Source organism: Euleptes europaea, chromosome 15, assembly GCF_029931775.1.
Source record: "Euleptes europaea isolate rEulEur1 chromosome 15, rEulEur1.hap1, whole genome shotgun sequence".
Taxonomy (NCBI): Eukaryota; Metazoa; Chordata; class Lepidosauria; order Squamata; family Sphaerodactylidae; genus Euleptes; species Euleptes europaea.
In genome coordinates, this window is record NC_079326.1 from 580,931 (window position 1) to 595,294 (window position 14,364).

General features: G+C 51.1%; 1 protein-coding gene across 1 annotated transcript in view; it reads right to left on the reverse strand.

The window, feature by feature from the left end:
- The window catches only part of SLC11A1 (solute carrier family 11 member 1), a 133,110-nt gene that overhangs the window by 31,868 nt on the left and 86,878 nt on the right, over positions 1-14,364 (reverse strand). The window contains exons 6-8 of the mRNA XM_056861354.1: positions 12,029-12,099; positions 9,241-9,308; positions 8,222-8,377 (exon numbers count right to left, since the gene is read on the reverse strand). Of these exons, the coding sequence (XP_056717332.1) occupies positions 8,222-8,377; positions 9,241-9,308; positions 12,029-12,099 (295 nt within the window). The remainder of the gene's footprint in view (positions 1-8,221; positions 8,378-9,240; positions 9,309-12,028; positions 12,100-14,364) is intronic.

Below are 14,364 nucleotides of genomic sequence, written 5' to 3' on the forward strand. Positions count from 1 at the left end.
TGAAAATAAGGAAAAATAAAAGGGCCATGCCAGTTACAGGAGTTTAAAAAACATTACACCAAGGCCGATGGTGCAAAATAAGATAAAAATATATTTTAGTACTCAGTTAAAAATCTCAAAATTCCCTACATGTTTTGCCCAGAGGCTTCTTCAGGAGAATCTGTTACAGCTCATTCCTGAGGTTGGGGGCCAAAAGGGCTTAGGAGTTGCGCAGGAGCTTTTGCCGGCATTAGGGGAACTTGCGCCATCCAGAAAAGGCCAGGCGACAGTGTATGCAGAGTTAGGCTGACAGTGGGAGTCGGCTGCTGGTGATGGCGAGGGTGACGTGGCACAAGCTCCATGTCAATGCCACAGAGGTACAGAGGCAGCTGCTGTCCCCCGAAGGGGCATTCCCAGGGGCGTTCTGAGCACTAGGAGCATTCCAAAGCACTTTTGGCCAAGGAATGCCCACTTTCGATGGCACAAAGTTACACCAGGTATTAACCTGGCACAGCCCATAGAGCTCCATAGAATCATAGACTCGGAAAGCACCACTAGGGTAATCTAGTTCAACTCCTGCACAATGCAGGAAATTCACAACTACCTCCCCCCACACCCCCAGTGACTCCCTACTCCATGCACAGAAGATGGCCAAGGTGCCCTCCCTCTCATCAGCTGCCTAAGGTCACAGAATCAGCATTGCTGACAGATGGCCATCTAGCCTCTGCTTAAAAACCTCCAGGGAAGGAAAGCTTACCACCTCCCGAGGAATCCTGTTCCACTAAGGAACTGCTCTAACTGTTAGAAAATTCTTCCTAATGTCTAGACTGAAACTCTTTTGATTTAATTTCAACCCATGTAGCTTTCCCCCCACCCGACCAGACTAGTCAGCCAGCGAGAGCCCCACCCACATCGCCCTGGCAGCTGTTGAATCCGAGTAGGTGGCCGGCCAATGGTGGAGAGCAGGAAGTGGATGCTCTCCCGGGGGGGGGGGGACTAGCTGGGTGGAAAATCGTTCAAAAGAGGCACCTTGCACCAGACCTCCATCTGAGAGGTAAGCCTTGCGCGGCATGCCATGCTGCCATGCCACTCCCCGAGGTGAACCAAAGGGCCACACGAGGTCGGAGGCAACATTTGTGGTGGATGTGGCCGGGACCCCAGATAAGCAGGTCCCATCCATGTGGAGGACTCGCCAGGCCTATTGGGGGTACTGGGAACAGCCCTTAGGCTGACGCTCTGAGGCCACATCCCAAAGACTGGGCCAGCTGGAAGGGCAGGGGTGGGAAGAGATGGCCCACACCCCATATGGCTGTGGCCAGTAGGCCCAAGTTCCTGCATGCGGCCAGACCCGCCTTATTTGCATGTCAGGGCAGCCAACACTTGGTTCAGCAAGACAGACTGCCAGAGCAACCTGGTGTTGGGGGGATGGTCCAGGGGTCCTTGGCCCACTCCTCCTCATCACTCCAATCCCTCTCCCACTGTCTGGTCCAGGGCCACCATGGTCGTGAGGCCTGCGCCGGCCATCCCACCTGACTGATGGGTGGGTGGCCCCTCATCTCTCTGCTCATCAGGCCCAAGGCTGCAGCCCGGCCTTAACACCCTCTACCAATTTGCTGGTGCTGCTGTTTAGGCAGATGTTGGCTGAGCACAGAGGGGCTGCACGCTGCTGGGGTCCCTGGAACACGCGCAGTTCCTACCGACTGGCATGGCATGACATGGCCAAGCCCCAGCCACTCCAGCAAGGGCCGAGACCCCTTCCCCCTCCTTGACAGCACTAGACAGGTAGTTGGCGGAGATAGTGCAGACGCCGCCCGTGCAGCTGGCCCACTGACAGGTGAGGGTGGTCGACTGGGATCAATCACGTGGCTAGCGCCCCTCTAACCCAATCTCAGCTGCACCTCTGGGTCAGGCACACTCCCATTAGCCAAATGCGTTTCCCGAGTCAATACAGGGCCAATGGGGTCATGTGAGGTTGGTATCCACGCCCCCATTGTGTGGAGACGCGGCTGGGAGTGGGCACCTCATATGTGCCCATTCTCACGCAACCCACACCTTTGACCATCGCAATGTCCAGCATCCGATGCCTTGGCCATCCTCTCCACTGGGGGACCCCATGCAGCCAGACATTGACCCCGACCTGTTGAGCCAGAACCACAGTCATGGCATCTTGGCTGGCGAGGAGCCTCCTCGGCCGATGTCTCCACTGGCTCAGGGGCCCGGGTCGCAAGCTTCCAACACAGGCACAGGATGGCTGGAGCCTATCCCCGGTCAACCTGCATACCCTCAGGTTCTTCAGCCTGCTTGGGACCCACCAATGGTTCCCGAGCCCCGGAACCTCAGCCCAACGCAGGTGGCCATTTATTTGTTGCTTGCCTTGCAGAGGGGCCAGCTGGCACTCTGTGGCTCCCCTGCACCAAGTCCCAGACCTCTGATAACCCTCTGAGATTTGACTCATTGTTCTGGCCCATTCTGGCTCCCCATTGCCCGACACCCACACTTGTCTCCAGCCGACCCGACAGCAGCCTGTTGACCGGTATAGGGACTGGGTGCATTTCCTGGACACATGCCTCCATGGGCCATCGCCCTCTGCTTTCTCTCTTAACACAGGTACAAGAAGCCGGCCAGCTGGAGAGATGCTGTTGCCTCCCAGGGGGTTGGGTTGTCACCAGGAGATGAGGATGGCCTCATGCACGCGAGGCCATGCCAGGGTTGTTGGGGCCTCTGTGGAGGCACTACCAGGACCGCGGGTGGTCTGGCTGCATGCCCCCACTGTCCCTCAGAGCGCCCAGACCGGGCTGCCTCCACCTTCACTTAGCATCACAACCATGCCTCTCTCTCTGCTTTCCAGGTGGCGGCTGCAACAACTATCTGGAGGGCCAGGGAGCACCCCAGAAGGAACTGGGACTGAGTCCACCACCTCTATCTGGTGTGGCCATGGAATTGGCCACCCCTTTCCCACCAAGGAGGGGCCACCAGCATATTGTTTCCCTTCCCTACCTTTCCCCACAATAAAGACTGCATTCCCGGTATATTGGCCTCTGGTTTCCTTCATGTGGGACATAGGTTGTCAGGATGGGACCTGGCGAAATGGGTCCAAGTGAAATGGTGGGTGTAAGAAGGAGGGGGTGGGGAAGATGCTAGTGTGGCCACACGGAGGAACGGTGAGTTCTCAGGTGTCATGGGCCACCTGTGAATGTCAGAAGTCGCACAACTGATTGTGGGCTGGGACAGCCCCCTAGCATGGTCTTGGCGGGGTGGAGTGATGGGAAGCAACAGCCATGCTGCTAATGGCCTGGCCTCATCAGCCCCCCTCTTTGCGAATGGGAGTTTCGCCTTCAGTGAGCCACAAGGGTCTTTGTGGCCTCCAGCTCAGTGCCAGAGCATCAGAGGGCAACATTCCCCTGCCAGGCTCAGCCCCCAAATGGACCTCCTCATTGATGGGGCTATTCCTCCAGACCCTGCCCAGGCATAGAACACCCCATCTAGCTCCACAGCCACCTCCTTGCCCTCTCCTCAATGTAGTTAGGGGCCTTGGCAGCACAGATGACTGAGGAAAAGGCCTCATCACTGCAGGAATACCCATCTGCTGAGGAGGCCTCTGACCCCATCAGCGGCGGGGGTCAATTGCCTCTCTGAGGCCAATGAGAGCCTCCCGGCTGAAGGTGGACAGCAATCATTGGCTTGGCAGATGCCTTCATGGGGGGATCAGTCACCACAATCAGTGGTGGCCTTTCGGCATTGCCCTCTGGGGTGGCATGGCCCCTTGCAAGCCATCTCTTTAGGGGCCTGCATTTGTAGTGGCAGGGGGATCGTGGTTGGCCACCCCCCTCCTGGAGATCATGTCACAGTGCTTCGTGCACACACTCTCAGGCAAGGTGAATGGGAAGGTTCTGGCCCCCGTTGATGGCTACCTCCTTGGGGCCGTCAGGACACAGCTCCCAAGGTCCCTTGGTAGGATCTCAGTTGACGTCAGGCAGACCCTGACAGATGGTGATATTGTGAAGCATGGCACACAAAGCAAATAGCTTGGCAACTTGCTTGGATTGCATTGCATGGCACACACACACCCCGGTGTGATGAAGGCACTGGAATCTCATTTTGAGCTGCCCAAAGCCCTCTCAATGTCTTGCTGGGCACTCAGCTGTAGATGGCTCAATCTGCGGGCTCTTCAACTAGGTAGGGGGTCAAGAGGTAGGGCCTCAGTGGGGAACCAGACATGGTGGCGAATGATGGCCACCATGATGTCCAGGAAGGCCTGGAAGCAGTGACAGGCCGACGAGGTGGACACCTTGAGGATGTCGGTGATGACCCCCTGGGAAACTACCAGTTGCCAGGTAACACAAGGACAGGAGAACCTTTTGCAGTATTGATGTGGGCCAGGACCCTGGAAGCGACCCTTGCAGGGCGGGAGCCACCTTCTCACAAATCATCTGGGTGGCGGCCCTGTCCTGGTGGAATCAGTCAAGGCAATAGCTGTCTGACAGACGCAGAGTGCTGATGCATTTGCGGTACCTGCGGGCCCACCTCTGGCGACAGCACACATATAGAGCTGGCAGGAGATGAACCACTCTCAAGCGGCCAAGAGTTGCTTGTTGCTTGCCTTGCAGAGGGGCCAGCTGGCACAGTCTGGAGTTGCTTGCCTTGCAGAGGGGCGGGAAAGATCTGGCACAGTCTGGAGTTGAACAGACAGCCGCCGCTGGCCTCTTTTCCAGTCATGGGCATAGGGCTGGGGGGGAAGCTGGTAGCCAGGCTGCTGCCTTTTAGAAGGCCAGACCTGTATTGAGGGGCCAGACAATAGCAGTGGAAAAGTGCCCTCTCCCACGCACGCCACAGCTGCATGCCACCAAGGTTGCGGAGGAGAGCAAGCAGGCCTTATCTCCCAGCTGGCCTTTCTGGCCCAGCCCCAGCCCCCCTCCCAAGGCAGCCAGCAAACATGGTGGAGACATCCCCATCTGGGAGGAGGCCATGCTGCAGGCCCAACTGGTCTGACATGGAGAAAGTGCTGCTCTTCGGCATAGTCGCCAAGAATGCCTACATCGCAATCTCCCAGGGTTGCTGCATGCCCACACAGGTGCGACGGTGACAGTTTGGGGAGGATGCAGTCCGATGGGTGTCTGCCCTCGGCCTTGCTGCCTGTACAGGAGCCTTGTGCCAGAAGCATTGGAATGACTCCTATGGCCGGGCAAAAAAACTGGTGTGGCATCTCATGGCACAAGGGGCCGCCTTCGAGCACACTCTCACAACAGGCCTGGAGGGTCCAGACTGCATGTTCAGGGCTCTCATTCCTGCTGTCTTGGTAGCAGGAAAAGGCATGGAGGTTCTGAGTGGTGTGCAACACTGGGGGTGAGAGGCTGTCCCCCCCCCCCGGCCGATTTAATCCCCACCCCACATTTTTGCAGCACGAGACTTCCAGGATGATCCCCAGGCCACACTGTCGTCACCTGGTAGTCATGCCATCTCTGCCACAGCCAGGCCCTCTCAAGTCAGGACATCCCCCCCCCTCAGCAACCTGGATCTCTGCGAGGGCGGATCAGCGTAGAGCAGGAGTGGGCCTATGTTGTGGCCGGCCTGTGGGCCTAAGGGTGAAAAGGACCAGAGAGAAGCCCACGGAGGTGACCTTGCATGTCATCAGGGACCCGGACCCACCTACAATGGAGCCACAGAACCCAGGTAAGAGGCGGCCCCTTCAGGGAGGGAGACTGCTAGAGGGAAGGCCATGCTTCATAGGACTCCACTCTCTGCAGATGCAGCACCTGTGTCAGTGACCTTCAAGGCACCAGCTATCCAGCATCTCCAAGCCCTCGGCCCAAGGGAGCATCACTAACCACCCCGCCAGTCACCTCCAATGGCTGTTCGTGGCAGAAATGGAGGGGACAGGCGACCCTTGGCCACCCTGCTCCCCCACTCCTGGGGAGTGATGCACTGAGGCCCAAGGGCTGGAACAAGGCCCAGCCCCCAATGAGAGGGAGGGGTGCCGCCCCTGGACCAAGAGCTCAAGGCCCCAGGCCTGTGCAACCCATTCCCCCAACCTTCTTCTCCATGTGGGCCACCACACAGAGAGAGCAGCTGGAGGCCCGCTGAGAGTTGGCAGGAGACCACCGATCAGGCAGACCGCTGGATGGTGAGGCTGGTGGCCAAGATGACTGCCTCCAGAGGCCATCTGTCCACAATGTTTGCCATGGCCCAGACAATGGCAGAGGGGCATATGTGAGTGCTGGGGTCCCTGGAGACCCTGACTCGCACTCTGGCAGCCCCCCTTCTGCTGTTCCCCCCTCCCCCACCATGCTGACAGTGATGCACCTACACGTGGTCATGGGAGGCCCCCATGCCACCACCGGAGTCATTAGCCTCCCATTCTCCCGGTCCCCCGATTCCTGGGTCCAAGACCTCAGGGTTGCCAAGTCTCTTGAGATGGCCGGGAGAGTCTTGAGGAGCTGTCAGGGCAGAAAGCCATCACTGGCCCACATGGGTTGGGTAGACTGGAGAGGTGCATCCCGCCCCTGTCCCAACACAAACTGGCGCTCACTAATGGGGACTGTCCTGTCCAGGCACTTCTTGCTGCCACCACTCCACCCCTCCATTCCTGCTAGAATCTACACAGAGGAGGTGGAAACATCTGGCAGCCATCGCCGCCCACCCTCTCCCACTCCCGGCCAACGCTCCTCCCCGCCCCATGAGGCCCCTCTTCTGGCTGCTGGCCTTGAAGAGCTTAGGCCTCCTGCTCCGCCCAGCCTTCATGGATGCGCCACCGCGCCGCCATCAAGTAGCGATACTTTGTTTTCAAAATTCCCTCTATTTTCCTCGCCATCCCATGCTGCTCCAAACCCCTTAGAAGCCTGCCTACCTGCACTGTGACCGCACCTCTTCCCTCTGTGGCAGAGCTCCCTGACCCTCAGGGATGGGCTGCCCATCTTGCAGTGATTTTCCAAGAAGAGTGGAACCTGCTGCCTCCTTTCCTGGTGCCCACCCACTGTTTTTAGAAAGTGGGTGGGGCCAGGTGGGGCTGCTGCCCAGCAGGGCTTTTGATTTGTTACTGGAGAGCTGATTGCCTGTGCAGATCAAAGTAACATTGATTCAGTTGAAGCTGCCACCACAGTGCTGGCTTTATTCTCTTTCACGCTTCTTTCCAGTGTATTTTTTTACTTACCCCCCCTTCTTCCCTGCACTTGGGCTTCCCCCTTGTGGCTTTGCCTCCTGTGGCAGCCATTTTGTAGTTGTGCCCCCTGCCACCAGTGTGAGAATTCCCAAGGTGCCCACGGGCTCAAAAAGTCCTAGATTGTGTTACCCAAGCAGGGAAATGCCATTGCAAATTAATGCTGGAGCATAACAATCCATTATATTCAGCAACCCTAATGAAGCCTAATGAACAGAAGACAAGAGGATGGTGTGCAACAAGCATGTATTAAAATATTGTCGAAGGCTTTCATGGTCAGAGTTCATTGGTTCTTGTAGGTTATCCGGGCTGTGTGACATTGGTCTTGGTATTTTCTTTCCTGACGTTTCGCCCGCAGCTGTGGCAGGCATCTTCAGAGGAGTAACACTGAAGGACAGTGTCTCAGTGTCAAGTGTGTAGGAAGAGTAATATATAGTCAGAAGGGGGTTGGGTTGGGTTTGGGGTTTGACTCAGCTCAAACCCAACCCCCTTCTGACTATATATTACTCTTCCTACGCACTTGACACTGAGAGACACTGTCCTTCAGTGTTACTCCTCTAAAGATGCCTGCCACAGCTGCGGGCGAAATGTCAGGAAAGAAAATACCAAGACCACGGTCACACAGCCCAGATAACCTACAAGAACCGAAGCATGTATTAATTGCACAATAAAAGGGTCGTACGGAAAAGTCCCTAAATGACCTTAAGAAGGAGAAGGACCTGCAGCAGGGCAGGAACTATTCCTGTCCACCATTTCCAGAAATTATAAAGCAATTTACAGTATAGAATATGAATTCCAAGTAGAAGTCCATATACATCTGGCCAGATGCTAAACTGTTGTATTAATGAGTAACCATCTCTATGGGAAAACTAGCTCCTCTCTCTCCTCTAGTACCTCATCCTGACAGTAGTGATATATTTCCCTACCTTCTATAAAGCTCTTCCTTGCCTTGCAAGCATGTAATCCTACTATGCCACAGCTTCAGTTGTAATTTGGAGGACAGGTTTGAAGTCATGGAGGGTGACCTCTAAGACCTGGAAACATGGGGAGCTGATCTGCATGGTTTCATTCTCTGTGCCAGCCACTGACCTTGACAAGGGAGGAGTGCAGGTAGATGTTATGGGGCATGATGATGGCTCCAACAATACCCACAGCTTGCAGAAGCTCCTCCTGGCCACAGTCCTTGCAGTAAGGAAAGAATATCCCCCTCACCACCTCTTTCTGGCTGGGCTTCACCACCACATACTGCAGGGGAAAAAATGGAGAATTGCTCAACAGGCAGTTTGCAGAGAAGGAGCCACACACATGCCCTCCTCAGGTAATGGAGTTAGATTTCCTTCACCAATTCTTGTGTCTCCAAAATGGCCACCACTAAAGAAAGGGGAGGGGCCACAGTTACAAGCTGGGGACTGTAATGTGAGGATGTGAGCAGAGGAGTCAACTTCAGGTGAAATCAAGTGCAACTAGGATGTGGGGAACATATGTGACAGGTTACAAGGGAACTGGAGGCCAGAGATATGGGAAGAACAGTAGGGCAGTACAGAATTTAGAAGGGGAATAGTGTGACTGTGCTGGACATACCACCAGAGCTGAGTTGGCAGAATGGCTGTTCCAGATGTGTCTGAAGGATGGGAGATTGTATGCTGCCACTGGCACATGTCATAAGTGGCAAAACTATACCTAAGATTAGAAGTTCTTAGTTTGTGGCAAATTACCTCCATTGTTTGAGCATCTCTTTGATATCTGACTACATGTAGAAAACCTTTCAGGTATTTGCTATTTGGATACATCATGAGCTCTTGGATTTCTCCACCACAAGATGCAGTGATGGTCCACTCTCCTATATTACTTTTTAGAAATAGTGACCAAATTCATGAGTGGTGGGCCTATCGTGGCTAATAGTTAATTAGAACAGCTCTATACAAAGGCAACATCAGAATACCTCTGAATAACTGAGGGACAGATGCTACTTTCATGTAGGCTTTTCTGAATTGAAGGCACCCGAAGGGACACCACTGAAGATAGGTTTTTCTTATGTGCTTGTGCCAGACACAGAACCTTATGAAGGATGATAGGTGTCCATGCCACATGAAGCTGTGTGATTTTACCTCATAGCCAAATGTCACTGCCATGACTGTTATGAGAAGACCAAAAAAGGCTTCCAGTTTCCTGAGACCTGGGAAAGAATGAGACAGAATGAAGCTTTATCATTGCAAGAGGGGATCAGGGGCACTTCACATTTTAATAATTTTTAACCTGAGTTCTCATTGTGTGTGTGTAAAGTGCCGTCAAGTAGGGCTGTTGGAAAAAAAATTAGGTAAAATTCGGATTTGGCAAATTTGGCCCATTTTGATTTGGGAAATGCCAAAGTCCGAACTCCCCCGATTTGGATCCATGGAATTCGGCACCAAGTTCGGTAAAAAATTCGGCCGAATAAAGCCATTAAAAACACATTTGTGCCTTTCCACGGCTCCGGGGGGGGGGCATTTTTGGCGGTAGAGGTCCCAAAATTTCAGCGTAGCTTGAGGGGACCCTTCTTGCAAGAACCCCAAGTTTTGTAAAGATTGGGTCAGGGTCCCGAGATATGGGGCCCAGAAGGGGTCCCCCCCCAAATCGCCCACAGGAATAAAGGCATTAAAAACACATTCGCACCTTTCCACGGCTCTGGGAGGGCATGTTTGGAGGTAGAGATCCTAAAATCCCAGCATACCTTGAGGGGACCCTTCTTGCAAGAACCCCCAAGTTTTGTTAAGATTGGGTCAGGGGGGCCCAAGTTATGGGGCCTGGTAGGGGTCCCCCCATCTGCCCATTGGAATAAAGCCATTAAAAGGGATATACTAAAATGAATGACAGGTCAGCCCATTGGAAGCAATGGGAGAAGCTGCCCAGCCCATTGAAGATAATGGGAGAGGGGAATGTCGTTTGACTTGCAATGACTCCACTGAAATACATTACAGGGGATGTACTAAAACGAATACCAGGCTAGCCCATTCGAAACAACAGGAGCGGCTGCACAGCCCATTGGAAACAATAGGAGCCAGCCAGAGAGAGACTCACTGACCCACAGTTAACTCCACATGAAGTTGGCAACCGGTGAAAACAGTAGAAAGCACAGTCCCACACAGAGGCAATCAAGCCCACACCCCAGCAGAACAGGTAACCCCCCCTTTGGCTTCCCCCCTCACACACACACACACACACACACACACAGAATCTCCCCCCCACACACATACACACACACAGGAAAAAAATTATAGAGAATTATAGAGAAAAGCCCCCAAATGGGTCTTACTGTGGATGTCTTCTTCTATCAGGAGCAGGGACTGGGAGGACTCAGGAGTAATCCTATCCAATACGATTCTAGCAGATTCACACACACATACTCTCTGGCATGAGAGGTTTTGCCTTGGATTTGCCGCTGTCTAGATGCACATTAAGGATTGCCTGTTCCCATTCATTCCAATGGGTGGATTGGGGGACCCCATAACTCGGGATTAATTGCCTTTTAGTCAGACCCCCAGGCCGGGGTAATGGTACAGCCCAACTGCCGAGGCAACCAGACCCCCAGGCCGGGGTAATGGTATGGCCCAACTGCCGAGGCAACCACCAGACCAGACCCCCAGGCCGGGGTAATGGTACGGCCCAACTCGAATGTGTTTTTAAAGGCTGTAATGGGTAGATGGGTGGGGGGACCCCTTCTGGGCCCCATAACTCGGGACCCCCTGCCTCAATCGTCACCAAGCATGGGGGTTCTTGCAAGAAGGGTCACCTCAAGCTACGCTGAAAGTTTGGGGCCTCTACCTCCAAACATGCCCCCCTGGAGCCACGGAAAGGTGTGAATGTGTTTTTAATGCCTTTATTCCTGTGGGCGATTTGGGGGGGGGACCCCTTCCGGGCCCCATATCTCGGGACCCCCTGACCCAATCTTTACAAAACTTGGGGGTTCTTGCAAGAAGGGTCCTATCAAGCTACGCTGAAATTTTGGGACCTTTACCTCCTGGTGACTGCTTCACCAGGTTGATATCTGCACACAAAATATACGAGAGACTTATACTATACAATACTACAACAAAAACCCAATATACCAGTTGTTTGAATAATTGAGAATAAACTTTACAACATATTCACTTATCTGGTTGGGTTTTAAACTGTTTGTACTTTGTATTTTGTCTTTGTATTGGTTCACATCATTGTATTTCTATATATGTGTGCAGATTTTAGAAAAGGTTTTAACTAACCACTGATGAAGGCCCTAGAAGCCGAAACACGTTTGGCTTTGTGGTTACAGATATCAACCTTAAGTTTGGCCATTGTGCCATTTTAATGCTTTTAAAGAATTTAAAAATCTGTATAGCGCTTCTAATAAAATATATTTGTAATATTTCCACATAGACTTACATAAATTTTCCTCTCACCCAACCCCGGGTACCCGCTTTTGTTTTTAGGTTGGGTTTCATTCCCCTCTTTTTTCTTCCACCCTGGAGGGTCGGACCAGAAACAACGGGTTGAAATTAAATCAAAAGAGTTTCCGTCTAGACATTAGGAAGAATTTTCTGACAGAGCAGTTCCTCAGTGGATCAGGCTTCCTTGGGAGGTGGTGAGCTCTCCTTCCCTGGAGGTTTTTAAGAGGAGGTTAGATGGCCATCTGTCAGCAATGCTGATTCTTAGGCAGGTGATGAGAGGGAGGGCACCTTGGCCATCTTCTGGGCACTGGGGTGTGTGGGGGGGGAAGTGGTTGTGAGTTTCCTGCATTGTGCAGGGGGTTGGACTAGATGACCCTGGTGGTCCCTTCCTACTCTATGATTCTAGGATTCTATACCACAACCTTTGGACACTTAATTGTCTGTTTTGGTCATGCATAGTCACAAGTCGTTGATTTCCTTCTGAAATACATACCATATTTATCCAAGAATAGGAAGAAGAAAGTGTCCACAACGGTGATCAAGACTCCGCCCCACAAAGGGATGCTGCAGACAGGAAATCAAAGAGGCTTTACATGCTGATAATGTAAAGAGTAACATTTTAGGGCAGAATCAGCATTCTGCTACCATAAACAAATATCTTGGTCTAAAAAGAAGGTTGCAGGTTTTGTAATTCCTTCAGACTCTGGACTTTTCTGACACCCACTTAATTGAGACCATGTTTCTGACAGGGCTCCTTTTTCTCTTAAGCTGACAAGCAGAAATTCAACAGCTGACCAGCAGTATAAAACCATGGAGCTCAGCCAGAAAAAGGCCAGAAGCCAGGGAGCTCAGCCTACCAGGGACTTCAACTTTAGAGGAAAACGGTTAGGCTCTCTGTACATTTTTAAATGTAGGGGAGCAAATCTTTACTGTGTCCCTTGTTTTGGGAATTTTTGATTGACCATACTGAGTGATGTTATTGGAAATAACAGAATCTTTCTAGGGAACATAAGGCAGGCCTATGCGTGTGTGTGTTAAGTGCCGTCAAGTCGCATCCGACTCATGGTCCTCCAAAATGTCCTATCTTTGACAGCCTTGCTCAGATCTTGCAAATTGAGGGCTGTTTATTGAGTCAATCCATCTCTTGTTGGTCTTCCTCTTTTCCTGCTGCCCTCAACCTTTCCTAGCATGATGGTCTTTTCCAATGACTCTTGTCTTCTCATAATGTGACCAAAATTCAATAGCCTCAGTTTAGTCATTTTTGCTTCTAGGGTCAGTTCAGGCTTGATTTGATCTAGAACCCACTGATTTGTTTTGTTTTGGCCATCCACAGTATCCATAACACTCTTCTCCAACACCACATTTCAAATGTGTCTCTTCCTATCAGCTTTCTTCACTCTCCAGCTTTCACACCCATACATAGTAATAGGGAATACGATGGCATGAAATAACTTGATCTTGGTGGCCAGTGACACATCCTTATCCTTAAGAATCTTTTCTAGCTCCTTCATGGCTGCCCTTCCCAGTCTCAATCTCCTTCTGATTTCTTGGCTGCAGTCCCCCTATTGGTTGATGATGGAGCCAAGGAATAGAAAGTCTTCAACAATTTCAATTTCCTAATTGTTAACCTTAAAGTTATGTAAGTCTCCTGTAGTTATTACTTTTGTCTTCTTGATGTTCAGCTGTAGTCCTGCTTTAGCACTTTCGCTTTTAACTTTCAGCAGTAGTCATTTCAAATCTTCGCTATTTTCTGCCAGTAATGTAGTATCATCGGCATATCTCAAATTGTTAATGTTCCTCCCTCCAATTTTCACTCTACCTTCATCTAAATCTAATCCAGTTTTCCTAATTATATGTTCTGCATATAGACTGAAGAGCTAGGGAGATAAAATACATCCTTGTCTAACACCTTTGCCAATTGGAAACCATTCTGTTTCTCCATATTCTGATCTAACTGTGGCCTCTTGTCCAGAGTACAGTTTGCGCATCAAAATGATCAGATGTAGTGCCACACCCATTTCCTTAAAATCCAGCCATAGCTTTTCGTGATCCACACAGTCAAAAGCTTTGCTGTAATCTATGAAACGCAAGCTGATTTTCTTTTGAAATTCTCTGGTATGCTCCAGTAACCAACACATATTTGCAATATGATCTCTAATGCCTCCTCCTTTTCCGAAACCAGCTTGAACATCAGGCATTTCTCATTCCATATATGGTAACAGCCTTTGCTGTAACATTTTGAGCATCACTTTACTTGCATGAGAAATTAATGCAATGGTCCGATAGTTGCTGCAATCTTTGACATCTCCTTTCTTGGGAATTGGAATGTAAATGGATCGTTTCCAGTCTGTGGGCCATTGTTTTGTTTTCCATATCTGTTGGCAAATTCTTGTCAATATTTTGATGGACTTCATTTCTGTGGCTTGGAATAGTTCTATTGATATCCCATCTGCTTCTGGTGCTTTGTTTCTCCCAATTGCTCTCAGTGCAGCTTTCACTTCACTTTCTAAAACTATAGGTTCTTCTTCAAAAAATTCATCTTGGAAGGAATCTGTCATCCTTTCATCTCTTCTGTATAATTCTTGAGTGTATTGTTCCCACCTTTTCTTTATTTTGTCCAGTTAATGTATTTCCATGCTGATCTTTCAGCATGCCTAACCATGCTTTAAATTTCCCTTTGATTTCTTGGATCTTGTGGAACAGATCTCTTGTTCTTCCTTTTTTGTTGTTCTCTTCTATTTCCTTACTTTGGTTATTATAATAGTTCTCTTTGTCTCTACGTGCGAGTCGCTGGAACTTTGCACTTAGATTTTGATTCTGTTTCTGTCA